The sequence below is a fragment of the Mycetomoellerius zeteki genome, unplaced genomic scaffold (assembly GCF_001594055.1).
Source record: "Mycetomoellerius zeteki isolate Tzet28-1 unplaced genomic scaffold, Tzet1.0 scaffold145, whole genome shotgun sequence".
Classification (NCBI taxonomy): domain Eukaryota; kingdom Metazoa; phylum Arthropoda; class Insecta; order Hymenoptera; family Formicidae; genus Mycetomoellerius; species Mycetomoellerius zeteki.
The window spans coordinates 2,676,562-2,698,778 of NW_017256393.1; the positions used below are offsets into that span (position 1 = coordinate 2,676,562).

General features: G+C 34.3%; 1 protein-coding gene across 2 annotated transcripts in view; it reads left to right on the forward strand.

The window, feature by feature from the left end:
• Nucleotides 1–21,844, forward strand: part of LOC108732058 (beta-1,4-N-acetylgalactosaminyltransferase bre-4) — a 125,004-nt gene extending 103,160 nt beyond the window's left edge. For both annotated transcript variants that reach the window (XM_018462682.1, XM_018462681.1), the window contains exons 5-9: nt 6,632–6,897; nt 7,690–7,926; nt 18,509–18,692; nt 18,955–19,173; nt 19,271–21,844. In XM_018462682.1, coding sequence (XP_018318184.1) covers nt 6,632–6,897; nt 7,690–7,926; nt 18,509–18,692; nt 18,955–19,173; nt 19,271–19,409 — 1,045 coding nt within the window. In that variant the 3' untranslated portion in view covers nt 19,410–21,844. The remainder of the gene's footprint in view (nt 1–6,631; nt 6,898–7,689; nt 7,927–18,508; nt 18,693–18,954; nt 19,174–19,270) is intronic.
• Nucleotides 21,845–22,217: the final 373 nt, after the last annotated feature.

Here is a 22,217-nt window from a genome sequence, read left to right on the forward strand (position 1 = left end):
TTTAATTATATATAAAATTAATTCAGTTATAATTTAATTAGGGCGACTGAAAGAGATAATTGAAACAGAATATCTATCATATGATATCCTCGAAATGAAAATATTTTTTTGCGATATTTTTCTTAATATTAAGTCTTATCAACCCTATCACGTTCTATTAACCTTATTACGCCGTAAATTACTTGTTTGATCATGTCTCGAACATTGAACCCGCCGCCAACGAAGGCCGACAGGATCAATAAATCCCTTCCTTTCTTTTTCCGAGTAGTATTTAATTACTGTTCAAACTTAGGACGTATCTGGAAAATTTATACGATAGGCTCTTAGGGATGTATTAATGTATTATTTACGTCTATCATTTTAATTTTAAAAAATTAAAAAGGGGTTATGATGCGCACAAGAAGGTCTGGCACGTATTTAAACCTTTGTTGGCGCATCCAAAGGCGTTGTTTTTATTTCTATTCTTGCTTCACCCCTGTCTACCTTCTGAAACTCCACTTTGCGGCGAGACTGCGGGTATGAGATCCTGTCAAACTTTTAACGGACGTTTCCGTGCGCGACATTACCGATCGATGTGGAGTTTTCTCGCGCTTTGACGACCTCGGCATCCCCGAGGACTCTCGAGTCCGTCATTCCTTCCTTCCTTCCTTTTCCGTTGCTTCTTCCGGAAAGCGTGAACCGACGCGACATTCCGACGTTAAAGATGTATTATCGTCAAAAGTCTTGGCGTTCCATCTCGATATCCACTTAAATTCGAAAAAAAATAAAATTATCGGAATTGATATAAAAGTGGCATGGGAACTTCACCCGATACCAGAAATGGATTTTATCGAAGACAGGATCCCGTCGTTATCAGATATCTTGCCAACCGTAAGCGTCCCTTAACAGACAATCGGCGATTTATCCCTGAGGAGAGTTTAACGGGAAATCACCACCTGTCGATATAATCTTTTTAACTTTGCCATTAAAGATTTTATTAAGCAATTGTTTACGGGACTGACGATTTGTAATTTCTATTGAAATAATAAATACCAGTTAAGATTAAAATCAAATAATCAATTAATATAACAGTAGTCCTATTATTAATGAATTATATATGAATGAATGATAATAATTATATATGAATGAATGAATTTAATTTTACGATAATTATTAAAATATTGAAATAAATTATTCTCACACATTTTAATTAAAATTATACTTTATCGCTGAATGTATAACGACATATTTAATATAAGCTTTATTTTTTATATTCACGTACTCTCTAAAAGTGAATCAATATATTATCACTGACTTCAGTGTTACATTTATAAGTGTAATATTAGCAAATATTTACTGTTTTTTATAGTAATAATACACTGAAAAACAATAAATATTCGCTAATGACTTCAGTGCTATAACACATATAACTGATGTAATCAGTAATAATACACTAATTTACTTTTAGAGAGTATGTTTTCTGTTCATCCTTAGATGAAAACGTTAAATCTTTGGGAAATATCCGCGGTTTTTTTACGATTTTGTGATGATAACTAGTCGTGTCGGTCGTATGTCGCTTTTAAAAATTCCTATCACGTATATCGAGAAATATATCTTTACGTATCGGTGACTCTCGCTAAGCTTGCCGTGCCGTTTTCAGCGTGCCCGCTCATTGCGAAGATATCTTCCGTGCTTCTCTACAGCGAGGGGAAAGATTTCTGTGAATTCCGAATCCGGATGCTGCATAGCCGGCAAAGTATTTCTGTGCCAGGTGGTGCACGCGGCCGATCCTGTATCGATGGCCGGGACGAGTCGCGTCAGATTTATGCCGTTCCGAACGTGGCGAGAATTCCACCGAATTCCCGCGAATCGGTACTTCCTTACAACTGCACACGCATAAAGAAGATACAACGTATCAGCTTAGTCTTAATTGTATTTTTTATGTTGAATTTTATCAGTATTTATAAATAATTACAGTAATCGTTTTTTTCAGTTTTTTTCAATTATAATGTTCTTTAATATTCACAAAGGAATATTAATGAACATTATAATATTGCTTATAATAATTATTGCTCATAATATTATATAACATATAACATTATAATATTGCTAAATTATTGCTTATAATTATATTTAATGATTTAGTCTTTATATTTTTTTATTTATAACGTATTATAAGTAAGGATGTTTTAATTTTTTATCTCATGATTCATGAAAGCTTGCTCACAACAGTTGAATATAATTAGCATATGCTTTTAAAAAAAAATAATTTGCTCATTGCTGAATTAAAAAAATCACAGTTTATCTACATTAATTATCAAAGCTTAATAAATTACATTAATAAATCAAAGTTGATCTAATCCATCTATCTATCATAATCACAGTTGCTAATGCATTATTCTAGATGTTCTAATATTATTTAATGTTTTAATAGTGTTTATTATTTAATGTATTAATATATTTAAACTTTTAAATTTGTTATATTTATTTGAACTGCGAATTGAATTGGTACTTATACACACCTCTCATAACATACTCATTACATTTTAGGGACAAATTAATCCTCGATAGCATATAAGGAAACGCATTTCGAATTCTAACATGCGGTTTAAGCCGCTCGTTTGTTTGATCGTCGGTATTGTTTGTCGTCGACGCTAGTTTCATCGTCGTCACAAGCGTCATCGAATTCTCTTAAGTCTCGCAATCAACTGAATCGTTAGTCGCTCTTAGCTGATTCTCTAGATGTTTGCTTCACCCATCCGATCCAAATGGATGTGCAAGGCGGTACGAAGCGGATTTAATTAAATTCGAGATGACGCTCAATACCACCGGCGTTCTCTACCTTCCCGAAATATTACGAGGCATCGAAACTATTTCGCAGTTGGGATAGAGGTATATCTAAGTTACGGACTCGCTATTGGTCTGGAATTTATAACATAATTAATTGCTTATAATTAAGAGGATTAAGTACGATATAAAATAAATAAATTTAAAGTTATATGAAATAATTGAGTTCCAGAAAAATGCCAACAGTACACGATGTTCCCAAACAGTCATCATTTAAGTTCTAACCGTGTCTACATTGCTCAACTTAAATGATCGGACGAGAACTTGTACGTTTAACGTTGATGAAAATGGCTTCTTTGTAAAAGATGACATATTTCTTCATCAAATTTCTTCATTGTGATATATATGATCTTTTATGATTGTTATTTCGAAGATAATGTCTTTATTAACGGAAGAGAGATTTTAATCTTTTTTTTTCTTTCTAAAAATTCTAATATGATAAATTCTGTTTTTATAATTGTACTTAACATAACCAATATACTTATTATTACTTGTTCAATGTTTGCTCTATATACTTAAAGCTTCGATTAATATTCTCTCTGAATTATTCGTTGACTTTGTTGCAGTCTGTTCTGTTTTGCAAGTTCTATTAGATTGTAAATTTTCTCGTCACGCGAGATTGCCGAGGTGATTCTATCTCGGCTTCAAAAATCTTCGTAAACAGGCTCGCCGTTGGCGTAACGTCGAGAAAACGTGGCATGTAAATAGAATCCACCTGTACACACACCTGCCACAACTTTCGCATTGGCCCTTATCGCGAGATACCTTCTCGTGAGAACCGATCTACATTGCGGCCTGCAAACTTCGTCGGTTTTCATGTAATCGTTCCGTAAGCGAACCGCAGTCTAAACTTTGCTCGCTCAACACTGAAGTTACGCCGTGGCGAAAATAATGAAAATAAGTGATGCGAAGCAAACAGCGTGACGACGGAGACGATCATCGTTTACCAGGCCATTGATCAGTTACGATTGACTAGACTATTATCACATAAATGAAAATGTCAATGTGCGATATTTTATGATCTAATTTTTCCCTTTTGTGGATATGACTTTAAAATCAATCGCAATAAAAGCAAAATGAATAATTTTATTCATATTAATTATAATGAACAATTACATTCATGGCGATATAATTGCATATCACGTTATTCTGTTTTTATTTCTATTCTGTTTTATTATATTTACAATTTAATAATGTATATATTATTATATTTATTCCACACACACACACACACACACACACACACACACACACGTTTAATATATCTTTTACATCATGCGTAATATATCTTTTACCTTTTATTAATTAGTTTTCTTATACCTTCTGAAAATTCCGACATTTGTAAATTTTCAAATGCATTCAGAGTTTACTGCGAAAATAAAATTTAACTTCGCGTAGTTTCCTTTCATGCCCATGACGGCATATATGAAGCTGCGGTAAATGGTATCCCGAGCTTTAATATATTAAAACTCACGGTGCCGCGCGCTTGATTCCCTATTTAGCTTATCGCGGGCCTTTGTCACAGACACTAGGAATACCGTCAGCGTGTTTGCCTCATGATTTTGCACGTAGCGACCTATCCGTTGCATGTGCTTGAAAGAGGAAGGGAAGGACGTTAGATTGCGGATTGCAGTCGCAGCGGTGGCCGGCGGCAGTCCCGGAAATTGCAACTGCAAGCGGACTGGCTCGTAAACTCGGGAAATTCGCTGACGCTCTCGTTGCGAGACGAGAGAGGAATGAGCGAAGCGCATCAGGAGCCAACCGAGAGGAGAGGTCGCCTTGCGTGGATCAAGTCCGTCGTAATTTCTTGTCGCGTCCTTCGGTCTGTCGTAAACTTTAAGTGAATTAGAACGCAAAAGCGGTAATGGGTCCGGGAAACTTAACATGTTTCATGTCGAGGAACTCATTCGATTTTCGATTTTAAGGTTTGTCGTAAAAGAATTGAGGTAATTTGTTGAAAAAAATTGTCTGCCTTCTCAAAACGTGATAATAAACTATAAGTATAATGAAAAATCTTCTTCGGAATAATAAATTGGAAAAAATAATGTATCATAATTTGAATATTATTTATTATTTTTGTAACTAATACTATATCTTAAATAGAATTAACATAGTTTTATTTCTTCAAATATAATGAAATTACGATTACACAGCAATATCGATTTTCTTCAAGCATAAAATTATTAGAAAAATTTATCTTCAGAATTTTAAATTTCTATACTTTCGAGTAGCTCTCTTTTTCAATTTATAATTTTGTAACTAAATTTTATAAGAACGCTAAATTTCAAATTTTATTCTTTTAAGAATCAAAAGCTCGAATATTTATGTGGAATTCAAACAAATTGCTGTCGCAATTATGTTAGAAGACACATAATTAAAGAAAAAACTGATGCAAAGCTGCAGTAAACGCTCGCGGCATGAGAAAATCGCTTTTAAAGTTCGAGGCCGTGCCGTCGCATCAAATTTCCTGAGAAGTCTCTACATCGAGGTAGAGAGGTCGGGAAATTTTTACGAGATGAGCGAAGGAAACGCTGCCGGATAGGTCGGCATCCGGTTTAATTCTCAGAGATTCTAGCCGAGCGAGTCATTACACAGGATGTATCGTCGTCTTTCTGACTTTCCACGATTTAATACAGCTTTAATGGCATTAACTTTATTGAATTCTGGCTTTGTCAGATCACCTTAACTGCGTTTACAGATATTTTACCGGGTATTTTTAACTAAACAAATATCTTTTTATCTTTATAAATTCCTATTTTATTTTAGTTAAAGATTTAATTCATATTTTGCGCGGTGGGGTTAGGTCGTAAAAAATTTTGTAATCATGAATCATGTACTTTCCAATTAGCCTTTGTTAATAAGTAAATATTTGTTTTTTATATTTAAAATAAAACTATTTTAATTTTCAGAAAAATTTAATAAAGTAAAATACGTTATAGTTAATATAGTTTAAATTGAAGTTTTTTTTTTTACTGCTTTTTTATTGTAGCAGTATTCAATTATAACTTCAACAGTGAAAAATCATGTGAATTTTTTCTCTTACATTATACATCAAAATTAATTTATTACACATTATTATTTTTGTATAAATTAATGAAATATACTTTATTATTTATTGTTTTTATAAATAATAAAATTAGAAGTAACTAAAGGATTGTTTTCAAAAGGAAATTCTTTTCGAAGTTCTAAAAAGTATCCGTGTATTTTACAGTCTCTTTGGAAATCGATGTAATTTGTTTTGGAAACAGTTTGAATGTAAATAATATACTGTACTCGATTGAGTTGGAAGTTCTGTTCCTCGAAGCACGAATTTCTGTCGCGATTAGACAGTCGATCGATCCTGTAATCGCTGGACATCGCTCTCTCTGAATTACAGAGGCGTTGCACAGTCAGCCTTGTAATAGCGTGTGTAGCTACCACGATGTGCAATCAATAGATAATAATTGGCTCTCGGATGCATACGTGTTACGCAGGAAGCGATATATACCTACTCACGGACTCAACATTAACTTTGAAATCGTTGATGTAGATCGATCCCAAATTAACATTAATTATAGATTTACATTTAATATCAGATTATACGTGACGCAAAAGGCGCCCGAAAGAAAATAAACCTGTGATATGAGTCATATCATCATACTTATCACCATACTTATAAAAATGCATCGATAATCAGCCACTTTCGTGCGAAGTGCCATTATTTATCAGATCAAATACTTAATTTTTGTTGCATAAATTTTTTAAACCTAATTTTTAATGTATTTATATACATTCTCATATTTCTTATATTTTTTTTGTATTATAGATACGCGGATCGCTCGTATAGAACCCACCCGCGTGGCTTGATCATATATGGTCAAGCAACCGTTGTACCAAGTTTAGCCGCGGGTGGCAATGTATCTTCGACGACGATACTCTCAATACTGGCCAAGGGCCTCTCGAATTCATCCAAATCCGAGCCGGTGCCGATCAGAAATCTGGTTGGCAGTGGAATCACACGAGAGCTTCCGGTGGCGAACGCGACCAGTAACGCGACGATCCCACGGTGTCCCCTCATCCCACCGAATTTGGGTAAGTGAAAAAATTGACAGAGATATTAATCTTTAACCAATCGAGAGAGTTTTTATACAAAATTAAAACTTATGTATCGTGAAATCGTTCTGAGAAGCTCTGTTTTACGATTTCAATTTACTGCGCTTGAACTCGGAAATGAGTTATAGAGGTAAACAGATTAATATGCAAATATTAAAAATGTAGATATAGATTTGCAATCGTTCAATATATTCACATATATTCCTATATATGCATATTAGAAATTATAACATTTCATTTTTATTGCAAAGGTAACGGATATTATAGATTGAATTCGTCAAATAAAAGTGAAATATGTATAGATAAATATCCAACTCTGCAAATTTCGCGCCGAAATAATTTTTGATCTTAAAATACAATCCTAAACTGAAACTGGGATATAATATCATAAATTGAGCAATTTAATATGTTTATTAGCATCAATGATATTGATGTTAATAAGCATTTTAAAAAACTAAATAATTTATTGCGAAAAATATTACCTCAGCCAGAATTCGAACCTTCCTACGTTCCGTGGCAATTATCTACTAATTCTCGACTACTGAGGCTTGGTATTTCTCGCAATAATTATAGAACTGGATATGTACATAAATTCAAAATATCATTTACATTAAGATCAAGCTCAAACCGATAAGATCTTATATCACTTAGTTTCGTGATCACATGCAGTCTAATGTCATTATTATTAAAGTATGTATACTTTTTCTTTTCGCGCTTTTCGCTCTTCTTCAATCCCCTATCTCTTTAATCCTCTATCTCTTCTGTTTCCAGTTGGACCGGTGATCGTCAGTAAATCACCACCATCATTGTCCGAGATGGAAAAGTCACTCTTGGAGGTGAAAGCAGGCGGCATAGGTCGGCCCGCAGACTGCGTCGCTAGGCATCGCGTCGCAATAATCATTCCATTTCGCGATCGACCGCAGCATCTGCAGACTCTCCTCTACAATCTGCATCCAGTCCTACTGCGTCAGCAGATCGACTATCAGATTTTCGTGGTTGAACAGGAAGGTGAGTGAAACTCGTGAGCGTCACAGCCATTGACTGGTTGCACATCCATTTCTTCGTCTCTCACAGAGGCGTTTTTGTGCACGACAAGTTTCAGCGTAACCGTAGTTTTTAGTGTGCTTGTTGCGAAAGTTTTCGAAAACATTTTGATCCTTTTGCGGTCAGAACTGATTTTAACAGATAAGACATCAATACATTCTGTTCTTTATTGATGATTAATCAAATTCTTTACACTCCTTTTTGATATGAGGTTCCGATTTTTTTTCAATGTTTTTTTCAATGTGGTTTCCATTGCTTATAACTTTTTTATCAATAAAAATATATATACATTTGCTTAGTACCATTATATTTCTTAAAAAAGATATCTGGCATTTTAATTAAAAAAATATTTACAAGACATTTATTTTTATGAAAGTTATAAGCAACCGAACCGGGTTAAATATGCACCAGTGTGTTCCTTAGTGTGGTGTTTAAGAGTTAAATACGTACGATGAATATTACCGAAATTGATAAGTTATACGTTCTTTGATGTAATCTTTCGACATAACGTTCACTGAAAAAAAAAAGGATCAATTTCAAATCGCTGCTTGAACGATATTTCAGCGTATCGAAATCGTAAATTCTTATTCACCCTGAGCATCCCAAATATACGCGACTGACACGTGCATTCCGGTGTTTCGATAACATCCTCCGGAGCATACGGTTTGTTTCCGTAGAGCGAATATAAACGTACGATCTTCTCCGGACCTCTCCTCCTCGTTGGTGCGTGTAAGCCGATACTTCGCTACGATTTATTGCCGTCTAGCGGACGTTTCTCTTGCTCGCGTATTTTCCTGCTTGTCTCCTCGAGTGGAGATCCTCCTATCCAGAGGAAAATGCCAGTAGAACAAGAGTTGGGACGTTCGAACGGAAGAGGCTGTTACAAAGTTTCTGTCGTACCCTGTAAGCTCTTAGACTTAATTTTTAATTAAATTTGTGTACGTCCTTCATATCTCTCGCTCTTTCACCGATTCTACAACTCGAGTAATCGGTCGACCGTAACAACGCGTGGACTCTCAAGGGAAACGACACGAAATAATTTTACCGACACGGCACTGATTATATTTTAATAAAATTTTTAAAAACTCTCAAAATTTATAACTCTCGCTTGGATGCAGTATATTTCTGTTATAAAAAATAAAAGAATTAAAGTCTATGACGATCGAAGCTAGATCTTTAATGCTTAAATAATTCAATGTGAATTATATATTATATATACTGTATATGTACATGCTGTATATATATATATATATAGACACCATATTTATAGTCATTCGAACTGCGCGCCGAATTGATTTTCCGAACTTGTAGACGCAATTAAAACTATTGGAATAATATCACGAATTAAATTGAATTAACAAGCAAATTTTAATAATTTTGATGTTCAATCCGGTATCATATTAGAAGGATGTCAATGTGCTGAAAAAACTGTGAATAATGCATGTACATATATAGTATATATATATATAATTCACATTGAATTATTTAAGCATTAAAGATCTAGCTTTGACCGTCATAGGCTTTAATATTCTTACTTGTTGCGTATTTACAGTGCGGTCTTAATAAAATCATTTATTATATTTCTGTTAATTTATTTAATGATGGCACTGCTCGAAAATACATTTTCGCAAAAGAGTCCTCTCTCAGTCGGCCTGCGCCTTGACATCGTCGGTTTTACATCGTAAAGGTATTCCTTAAATCTTTATCACCAAGTTATGAATTATATTATGGGCTGCTTTTATGATATGCTCTGAGTGAGGTTGATACAGATCGCGGTAGCACGAAAAAGAAATAAAAGATAGAAAAGATTATGAATATATGCCATCTTGATGGCAAATCTTTATATCAAGATTTCAAAATTCTTCTTTCTTTAATTATAATTACATGTAATTATAAATGTAAAACCAAGCATACAGTAATAATTAATACAGGGAGAATATATTTAAAATTATTTTGAGTAGCATAGAAGATTTGATAAATTATAAGTTTTTAATATATTTCAAATAATTTTTGAAAACATACATAAAATCTTTTGAATTACTTGATTCTAAACAATTTATTGCTTATCAGAGAGTTATTTTCGACTAGAATAAAAAAAATGTTAAGAAAATTATCTTACTTATCTTAGAGATAATATCTTCAGTCGGGATGCACACGGAAAAAATTTTTTCTTAGAATTTACCCTGAAAATATGATAATCGTGAGCTGCATTTCGAAAAATTTTAATGTAAATCTCTCTCATTCATTAATAAAAATATAATAAAGTGAAAAATAAGTTTGATTAATTTTACTGAAGTGCATAGTAAAAATCTTTAAAATATTGTATTGTATCACAATTACCATATTTTCAGAGTAAATTTTAAAAGATAATTCTCTCCATGCAGGATCTATCATTCTATTGAATCGCTTAAGAAAATGCGATTTATCTTGGCTATCGAAAGGCTGCGAGCAAGTTCACAATTTATCTTCATTAAAATTGCTCGACTAAGTTTGTTTACTTACCGCGTATGCGAGACGTCAAAATATGACTGTGATTAATTCTCTTGTTATTCCACGGAGTGCTTCTGTACACTTCCGGTGTGTATGATGCACAATGAAACTACATGCGAAGGAAGTTTCGTAACAATGTGAACAAATTTGTCGCTAGATAATATCCGATTCGGCATTGGAGTTGATTTTACTGTATCGTGTATTTCGCGAGTTTCTAACATATGTCGATAGAAAGCTAAAAAAATGAACAGTTATAAAAAGTCAGATATCATTAATATTAATGAGTAAGAGCAACATTGTCTTTGTGGATATTAAATCGAAATTAGAGAAAGAATATTCAAAGTTCTCATTCGCATATAGTGTGCACGAATCGAATATTGTATTTAAAATTCATATATACCTATATGTTCATTTGCTATTTCAAATGATCTCAGATCGGTTTAACTGAGCAATATTATCTCCGATGCTCGTCCATTTTATTATACATTCGAAACGTCTCTCGAAAATGTCGGTGCAATTTAATATAGTTTTCGCTGAAAAGTTTCGAGTATGGAATTCCTGATGGAATCCTAAATCCGATTTTATTCGCATTTCTCCGCTCGGTATGCGAATGAATATACAAAAAAAGAGAGAGTTGTTGCATAATTTTTCATCATGGTCACATGTTTCGTAGCAAAAAGCACTAAATGGAACATTATCGATATTTATGGAAGCAGATACGTATTACGGCAAATATACGTTGACATCAATCAATTTACATAAAATAAGGATTAATATCGAATAGACTGAAAGATAGAAAATTAACAGAATAATTATTTATTTTCTTATAAATTTTAATTCCTTGTTTTTTTTTTAATAAACTGAATGAGACTTTTTTTATTACAGCAATATTTAAAAGTCTTTATTCTTTATTTCTTTACAGCAAATCGAGAAATAATTGTTGGGATAATTTAAGAGATTTTATTCAATAGTCGTGAAAAGATTTGTCACTGCAAAAGTATTCGAAATCGATTGCTATTATAACCCAATTTGCGTTAATTTGCTGCAAATCGTCGAAGAATGAATTTTCTTGCGATAATTTAATAAGGATAATACAATGCCATTACTCTATCCTACGATCTTCTCGAAGCGAATAAAGAAGGATTCTTCGTCGTGGAATTATTTCAATCGGATTGCTATTATGTCGTAACGACGTTAATTTACGGCAGATCGCTGAGCAATGAATTCTTGCGATAATTTAACGAAGACGATATTTCACCGGCGCCGGTGCGATTAATTACAGCGAAACAGCAACGATTTATTCTCACCGTTGCGCTGCGCGCGATTCCTTAGAAAATGCGCCAAACTCTTACTCACTGTCAGGCTACTCTCGAAGACCCAGCGTAAGTCAGGCTTTAGCGCTATCTAATCCTGCAAGCCTGAGGGACTAACATTTTCCCCGTGATTCCCGTAGCCGACGACATAAGTCATAGTTACATATTTGTATATGCAGCAAGAGTTGCGGGTACATACAATCCCAAATATTCAAAAGCTCGGTTAAAATTCAAAAATTCTCGCCGTTGTATGTAGATATTTTTTCTGCAATCAATTCAAGGATTTGATAGGATTTGAGAGTAATTTAATTCATTTGTTAGAAACTCGAAAACATTTTTATCTAAAATTACATCGAAATAGTTTATTTAATGAAAAAATAACAGTAAAAATAATAAAGAGTATAAAATGTTATTTATCCACTTTTTCTTTCAAGAAAGAATATCGTTTACATCACGCAAATGCAGATGTAGTATTTTAAGTCAAATTATCTCGAATTTACTGAGAACGTCGTGTAAGAATTTATGAACCATTATGCTAAAGTACTACAATAATAAACATGAATTTAAGTTTATTAGTGTAATTTTTTAAATTTTAGCCAATTTTTGTGGCAAGTGCTAGTAAAATTTACCATGATAATGTCACACAGAAATACATCGTCGATTTATACTGTTCTTAATGTTTCTACTTGGTATCTTTCGAAAGTGCATTCGCATAATCACAAAAAATGAATCGAATGGATCATGATTATCGCGAACGCAACCCGCATATCTGCCATGCGGCGGTGGATACCGTTACGATCCACGTACGTGCAAAGTCACGACCATTTATCGTCAAGTCGAGCTTAATCTAACCAGTCATTCGTCAAGACGAAGCACCTGCGCGTAAAAGGATCAACTAACGAATCGATAAAACGAAGTAAATTTTATGTGCAGTTATATAAATATGTAAAAATAATATATGAAATAAAGTATTAGATGCATTTAATATATATTGGTATTATCATTATACTGGATGGAATACATTTGATAGAATAAAAAATATAATTTTTTAATCCTGGTATGTATTAAAATGTCTATCTACACTTAAATTTCTTGCAGTGAAATCTCACTCCAAAAAAGTGAAAGTATAACCACGCTTGAAAAAAAGTGAGAATATTTCATTTCTTAAAAAAGAGAGTGATAATTTTCACTCGTTTTAGAGTGAATTTTCCCTTCAAAAAAGTGAAATCTCACTCCAAAAAAATGGGCTTTTACTCTAAAAAGAGTGAAAATTGTCTTTTTCAAGAAGAGAAATATTTTCACTTTTTTTTAAGGGTGGTTGTATTTTCACTCTCTTGAAGTAAGATTTCACTGCAAGAAATTTAGAATGTAGTATGTATTGTTGACATTTATTTTTAATTTTTTTCATATAATAATTTCACGAAGAAAATGGAACTTTGTAGTGTATTTTATAGTTCCGAAACATTTTTAATGGAATTATTTACGCAGATTGAAGACGCACACAGATGCCTAACGAATATGATACGATATGTGTGCGTGCGTGTGCGTGTGTGTGTATATGTGTGTGCACTTACAAATTAACGCAATTTTAATTGTTCCAAATGGCTCGGACACGGTCGCGCTTGGCTGCAGTTTTGAAATTCAAATCCCGAGTACTCTCTCTTTCGCTCTGTCTCTCTCTGTTTCCTAGGACTATGCTCGGGATTAAAGCAGAGTTAGCCACCGAATACTTAGCTTTTGCATAATTAGTGCTGCGCTGAATATTTATCGAATCGACTACGAGAGGATCGGCGACTTCGTTTGCAGTAAGTCCGGTCGATCGACTGCGTCGCGAGGATCAGGAAATTAGATTCACGGCGTACTTCCCTCTGACTCGAACAGAATCAATTTCTCGATACGGGATAAGAGTTCGGAGATATGTGAGAGAGGAGAGGAATTCCTATCTCGAGAGTGCTAATCTCACAAATTTTCTTGATATTTCGTATTTCTCGTTTTACGACTGAATTTTTGCTCGAAAACTAAATTGAAATATAGAGGTAACGAAAATATACAGATAAACCCATTCATATTTCTCGTAATATAGAGGAAGATAATTTATAGTAATATTAATAATAATGTCGATGTACAATAGTATTAGCTGTATTAGAAATTGTCTGAATAATATTAAATCTTAATCTACAGATTGATATTAGATACCAAATGAATATATTGAAATGAATATTAGGTGAAACATATATCATCCATTCATTTATTACAAAACAACAGCTATTTCCCGATTGTCTCTGTATAAATTATTTAAATACTACACTGAGAGAAAAGTGTTTGATATTTGTGATTGCATGGTAAAATAATTATAATTAAGAGCTCCAATTTTATAATTATTACTGCTATAATATTAGCAATAATTATTTTTATAGTTCTGCATACAAAAAATATATAATAGTTGGCACCGAAATGACTATGTAATTTATGATTGTTTTCGGGCCTAATTATATATTTTTATAACAATAACAACTATAAAAATAGAGCTCCTGACTTATTATTTTATATAATTATAGTCACAAGTACCCAACATTTTCTTCTGACAAGGAAAAGCTTTTAGTGTTCTTCTTCGATTGTAATAAAACATGTTTGTAGAGCGGATGAAAATATTCGATATATATTTTTTTTATCAGAAACCAAATATGTTTAAGGGGTAAAATTCCACTCTCTCGGAAATCAGCCAAATTTTCGTTATTCGATTGCCGATAAAAAAAAAATACGTATCGAATATTTTTATCTCCTCTAAAAACCCATCAAGTTTCATTAAAATCAATGAGGGACACCTGGCAGCCTTCCTTTGTGAGTGTAATTTTGGATAAATAAATCTAAATATGCTCTCTAAATTCTTTAGAGTGAAATCTCACTCTAAAGAGTGAAATTGAGCCAATCTTAAAAAAGAGTGGCTCAATTTTCAATTTTTAAAAGTGAGATTTTACTCTAGAATGAGATTCATTCTACAAGTTTTAGAGAGAATGTGTTAGATCTAAATAAAAAAGTAGATTTAAATATACATCGCCCGGATAACATTCACATTCCAATTAGCGTCTAATAATAATTATTAATTCCGTGAAACAGAAGTGCAGCGGACGTTCCTCTGTGAATGTCTACTACCGGAAGAGGGGCAAGATTATCTAGGCGGGCAACTCTCACGGACAATTAGTCGCACCTGTCGCTGGCCGCCGCGGCTTCGGGCACTCTCGCGATACAGAAATCCGCCCATTAATATCGCGCTGGATAGAACTGTCGGAAGCACCGGCGTGCATCCACATGGGATAGACTCTTATTATCGTAACTGTATACAATCATTAACATCAACCGTCCGGTCATCGATACCAAGGAAATCCGCTGGCTAGTCGTCTTTAAGTTTGATAAATACCATGAGAAACGCGATCGAGTTTTCCTCGTAGTGTTGGATCGAGATGATGAAAGGAAAGACAGACAGTGAAACGACTGTCAGGTATCATTATGTAAGCAAAATCTTGAATTCAGGAAGTTTCGCTGCAAAGATGCAATTTTCATTGCATCTCCGTGGAATTACTGTATTCTATTAGAAACGATTTTCATGACTGATTGTAATAAGCGATAATTAATTTCATTTTATGAAATTATGCTATTTCGTTATTTCGTAAATTATAATAATTTTAATGCCTTTTTGTAAGACATAAACTCAAATGATAATCGCGTGCACGGAAATATCACATAGTTGTTGTTTCGGTGTGCTGTTGCAAAAAATTAAGAGAAATTACTTTTCCAGCGATGAAAGTAACGAAAGCCGAGACACGGCGAGAACAACGGCGAATATTCTGGGAATTTAAATGTATGTACAGACATACACCGAGGATACAGATAAACGGGCGCGACAATGATGGCGCGTGTCCTCCTGCGCTTTCTGAACAAACGTGGCAACGCATAACTTGATATTGTAGACGCAATTCTTTCGAATGAATAAATAAGCGGGATTCCTCCATGAAAAGGGATTTGGAAATTGAACCGAGCTCGTCGCTATAGTTTGGAGTGCTATCCGTCGGGACGACAATCGATTCAGACGTGGTCCTAATTTACCAGCGTCACAGGAAAAACCTGTCGTAGGCGGAAGATATTGATAAACATTTAATCGATCATTTTCCATCGTTATATCTTTGCGATCTCTCTTTACGTATTAGTAATTACACGATAAAATAACAGTAAATCGATGGAAATAAAACGTAATCCCAACCAATTGAATTTTATTACTCGAGACACGATTCAATACAGTCACAATTTTATTAAAGACTAACTGAAGCCAACTTTATACTCGAAAGTATCAAGAAAACGTAATTAAATAAAAAAATGATTCTATCGTTTATATTACGAGAAAAACTATTACCTGATTTATGTTTTTAAAAAGGAATATATATTATATATAATATATATAATATATATAAGATAAATCTATTGACTTTTAGCTTTATTTTTTGAGAGCGCTCCTTCGTCTTTGTACATTTCTCTTTTAAAACGACCAATTTATCTGATATTTCATAATTTATATTATTAGCTAATGAAATCTTGATATTATACCTTTATAATTAATTTACTTTATTAACACAGTTCTTTTTCGTTGAAAATAATTACGAGCCATTTTTTGAGGCACTAACGCTTAAGAGATTTTAGATTATCATCCGTTTATACTTTTTCTCGGTTAGAATTACGTTTTGCTTTCGTTCATTTGTAATTTTAATTTGTCAAAGAGTGTAATTGTACAGTACGCTTTGGAATGCCAGTACCAATGCGACGCGTCGCAAATAACGCAGAATAGTCGCAGAACTGCTCTGTAACGAAACGCTATTAGATCACACAATATTTACATCTTTTAGGTCAACATCGCCTCGGGATGAGAGTTTCCTTTCCCCCTTTTCTCCCTTTCGTAAAATTGTTCACCATAGTCGTGCTGCACCTGCGTCTCTTTATCGTCGCTCACTGTGTTTCGCGTCCCTACGCGGCCCCGCCGTTCTGTTTTATCGCATCCCTTTTTACTCGTCGTTGACGGCATAAAGAAATATCTGAAATACCCGGAATATACTTCCGCCAAGACGTCTTTCGTCGAGACCGGGAGAAACAAGATCGTTTATATCCTGCCGTGCGCGCATTTGGCGCAATGCTCCTCCAAGGGGGGTCCTTCTTGTAATGCTCTTTATCTTTCGCGTGTGTCTTCCGTGCATGTCGGTTGGCTGTAGTGCAGGAGATTCGATCGAGCACGAAGTCTATTCAGCCAATAATAATCGATGGAAGATGCAACCAGCGGCTTTGAGAACGTTAGCCTTTGCTTTTCCTCTTCGTTCTTTGAGAAAGAGCCTGCCAGTTCGCCGGTCTCGTAATCATTCTCGAATAATCAGACGCGGGCAACATTTATAGGATCCAGTTAGATTCCTTTTAGCTTCACACATTTTCCGCACTCTTTCGCTTCCGTCTTTCTTTACAGGAAGTATGTATGACGTACTCCGTGACGTATTCGATAAATTTAATTTACGAATTCTTTATGCTGCTTAAACGCTAATGGAAAATATTAATTTATTTAGCTGGTGATTTTATCAAGAAATTATATATTTTTATATAGAAAATTTTATTATTACTATATTGTTATTTTTGTTTCGTTTAAAGAGAAATAATCATAATAATCATAAATTAAAAAATAAGATCATTTTTTTGTTAATTATGCTTCTGAGATTGTTCTAACATTTTTGACTATGAATCTCAACCCAAGAAGATGAAAACGACAAAAGGACGTTAAGCGGATGACAAGGAATACAAGGAAAATTCGCCAAAGTTTCCTATGTATGGCCCACTTTCGTCATGGTATTTGAGTAACCGCGATGACAGGATAAGACGTGAAACTTTTAATTGCGCCAGACGACTTGGCAAACATCCCCAGCTTTCTGCAACTCCCTTTTTCATCAATTCTTGCAAGGCGGCAGTTCCTCTTGTCAAACCAGCGGCAATTTGTACGTGGCTGCTTCCCCTCCCTTCCGATGGAGATCAAGACTTCCTTCGGCTTTTAAACAAGTCTGTTATAGCAACTTTACCAAGAAAGTTCCTTTAAAACACGCTGGAGAGCTGGATTATTTGCTACAACCTCGAGTCGAGAGCGCGGAGCAACTTTGATAGCTTGTAGTAGGTCGTTCTAATCAGCATTCATAAATTAAGGGGCGCCCATAAATTAGGAGATGTAAGGAAGTTAAAATTTCATACCCGGATCAAGCTAAATATTTGAAACTTGATTAACAATGAAGTACTTGAAAGATTTAGCGGATTTTCATTTGCAAAAGCGCAGACTTCTTTTTGACTTGCTGCAATTTATTAAAGAAGCTCCATTTATTTCAGCCTGTTGATTAAGTTCCTGCTTCATGAAAATTAAAAAAATTAATATATTGCAAAATGTCAAATATATCGTGGTCACATGAAGTAATCAAGATAAAATTTAAACGTTCAAGGTAAAATTTAAATGTTTTAATCAAACAATTGTTACTACAACATTCATATAGTTGGAACATTCTAAGAAATATAAATCAATTGAAACTGTTTTAAAGAGAAGAAAATCTAAAGTTCTTTTTAATGAGAGTTGTCGAATTATATCGAATTAATTTGATTTACTATTTTTACTTGAAAAGATTTATATTTCTCTTTAGCAATATATTAGTGATATTTATACGTCGTTCTGTCCTCAGGTACCGAGGCCTTTAATCGAGCAATGCTCATGAACGTCGGTTATGTAGAGGCTCTAAAGGAACGAATTTTCGACTGCTTCATCTTTCACGATGTTGACCTACTTCCGGAGGACGATAGGAATTTGTATACTTGTCCCGAACAGCCTAGACATATGTCAGTCGCAGTGGACAAATTCAAGTACAGGTAAAAATATGATCTCGTTACACAAAAAACCAATTCTAAGTAGGCAAACATTCTAAGTTATAAAACATAGTTACATATTTTAAATCTAAACAGATCTATATAATGAAATAATTTTGAAATATAAATATAAATAACGGAAAAATAAATTAAATCTTATAAATATCACTTGTAAATTATGTAATTCTCAACATTTTTCATGTGAATCTAGCTTATTCTTTTTTTTAATTGCGAAAAAATTTATTTAATACTTCTTTGTCTTCAGGTTACCCTACAATGATCTCTTTGGCGGCGTGTCCGCAATGTCACGCGAACATTTCCAGCTGGTTAACGGCTTTAGCAACGTCTTCTGGGGCTGGGGTGGTGAAGATGACGATATGGCGAATCGTATCAAAGCCCATGGTCTTCATATTTCGCGATATCCGGCAAATGTTGCGCGCTATAAAATGTTGGCGCACAAAAAAGAAAAGGCCAATCCGAAGAGGTGAGTAAAAAATGTCGTTACTTTTTATTCGGAATAACTAGCTTCTTTGAGTTTTCCTCTGGATTGTAATAATTGAATGCTTAATTTTTTATGATAGGTACGAGAACCTGAAGACAGGCAAAAAAAGATTCTCCACTGACGGGTTAGCTAATCTGCAGTACGAATTGATTGACAAGCGGAAACCGAAGCTGTATACATGGCTTTTAGTGAGACTGACGCCACCTCAGCCCAGCTGATGGCTACCATGGATCGGTTGAAGGCTCCTGCACGCCAAGCTTCCTAGCGAGGTCAATGCAATTGTGTTACGAAAACGCGATCCTGGAGCTCGCCGCTCTTCAAAAAAGCAAGATTAAATACGAGAGACATTTCCGTGAAATCTGTCAGAGAAACATGAAGACGTTTTCTGAAAATACTCCTGGAAATGTTAGAATTCCGATTCATCGATGAAGAGACGAGATCCTGAATGCACCGGCCATTTTTATCCCTAACTGATCTAGCTGCAGATATTTTTGGCCATCCAGTAAATAATTATACATAATTATGGCCCAATGGAGGGAAGTAATAAGCTCGAATGAGAATGATGAACAATTAATGAGAAAGACGAGAATAATTAGGAACGCTTCGTAAGATTGCATTATTCTCAATTAGGAGTTATTTCTATATTGACACGCTCTTTCTGTATTCTTGATTTTATTTCATCGAAAATTGTTTTCAATATCTTTTTTCCGGTCAAAAATTAGTAAAATAAAAGACTAAATTCGAATTATCGTTTGCTTACTGTGTTATTCGGGAAGAGTCCTAAAATGAAAAATTACTGGGCGTATAGGAGGTGCAGAATCAACAAAAAATGATTGAAACGCATTAGTGGTAGGGATAGGAAAAGAAATGATGCTTCCACATCAGGGATTCGAGTATCTCGCCGCTGCGTGAGGGTCTCGTCTTCAGTTTTCCTTCCTCTCACGGAGGGGGCGTTGTTACGTGATATATTTTTATTCCTCATATTTTTTTATTGCGACGATAGGTTAGAGAGCGAGTAGAGAGTAGCATATGAGCTGACGTGCCAAAGGAAAGTGTACGTGAGTATATGTGTGTATGTGCGTGTGCTGTGCGGAAGAAAGGAAGACGAGAGAAAGCAGGAAGAGAACAGCTAAGAGGACGAAGAAGCTTCAATATCCTTCTTAGAGCCATGGCTACCGAGTCATGATATTATATACGCAAAGCAAGCTGTCGTCGCTCGAGGGGACTTTAGAGAGCTTCCGCTTTTACGGCTTATACATCGTATCCACCAAGGAGCGATCATCGTGCATGATAAAGTCTCGTTAGTGAACAGAAGGGAATATCCAAGCAGTAAAGATCTGAGAGATCGTACGATGACCTATTAATAATAATAAATCAGCCGTAATCCTTTTAAATTTTAACGTGATTCAAGGGTGTACTTCCAATCTTCGAACCCTTCCGCTAACGGGGCACCATTCTACGGTGCTAAAGATAGAGACTGGATTAGAGTATATAATGAGGGGACAGAAGGGTGAATAATAATGTCATGGATAAAGTTTCTTCTAGGGTTAATTGTGCAAGATGTAATGTGAGAAGTTTCGAATCGCTTTTCAAGGTCGCGTATTATTCGTTAACCCTTGATCCCGAGCATGTTCTAAATTTGTAATTCAATCATTCGTGACGGGATCGAAGCATATTTTTTTACAGGGCTGTAAATTATCAATTGGCTTCGTTGCAAGGGGATTGATTTCTTGATCGATATAAGCGCGAGCGGCTGTGTGAAACGGTACTTAATTGTTTATCATTTGGTGAAGAAGCATCGAGTGTAAACATGTGTTTGCGTTTGCTCGCATATATTTAGATATGAGAGAGAAATTGTTAGCTTCATGAAAGATAAATATGCTTCCATATGTTTATTTTATATATTTATGGAATAAGAACTGGAAACTTCTTCCATAGACGACTTTATTTCCAAGTTTACTTGCACCAATATCAATGAAAATTGGAAAAGTTTCTTTTCCAAGAAGAGACTGTTTCTAACTGATGTCGGCTAAGTTTAACTTCTAAACTATTGCTGTCTAAACTATCTCTTTACAGAACTAAAACTAAAAAGAATCATTTATTTGAAACAAAATTGACCTTAAAATAGTTGGAAAACCTTAATAAAAAAATCGTTGACGACAGGAGATACATTAATTAATTATGATTTAAGAGATTAACAGTAATTGATTATTCGATTTACTCTTAGAATCGGTGATTAATTATACAATTATTTGCATGATATACCTACTTAATACATATATCATAAATCGTAAGATTCATCTGGATATACGCGAGCGTAAAGATTTATATGCGGAGTGATAGCAAATGCAATCAAGAGACGTAGGATACACTAACATATCATGTCCTGTCATAGACACATGTATGAAATTTTACTGTGCTGTGGACGAGCATACTTAAGCGTTAAACGCAAGCGAGAACGCGGGCTGTGAATAATGCATCTTTTTGCGGATGAACGAATCATGAGAAGGAACAGGACAGTAATTCGACTTATTGCGATGACGGGGAGACGCTATTAACATCCTTTTCCGCATCGCGCATTAGCGATCAATACCTTATTCATCCCCTTATTTCAGAGCTCTCTGAATCCATTCTTTGACTTTCCGAAGTTTTTTGACCTGTCACTTTGCATTTTATGGTTTTTGAAAAGCTCTTGTTGAAATTTTCCACTAAATGTTAGTATCAATCATTTAAAATAATAATTAAAGGAATCTTATATTGTTACATTATTTATTTATTTATTTATTTATAAAATTGGTAGAATCTAGAAAATATCTAAGCTTGTTATTTGATTAATTTAATTTTTACTTGCTTTTCATCTATGAGCAACGGAAATGCGAAGTGATAAACGTCATAATTGCTTGGTGAAGGTAGAAATTAGCTAATGTTCGTTGTACAGGCATAAACACGAAGATTCCGACTGAAAAATGTATAGGATATGCGGAAAATGTATTGGGTATGCGCTTGGTGCGTTCTTATTGCCATTC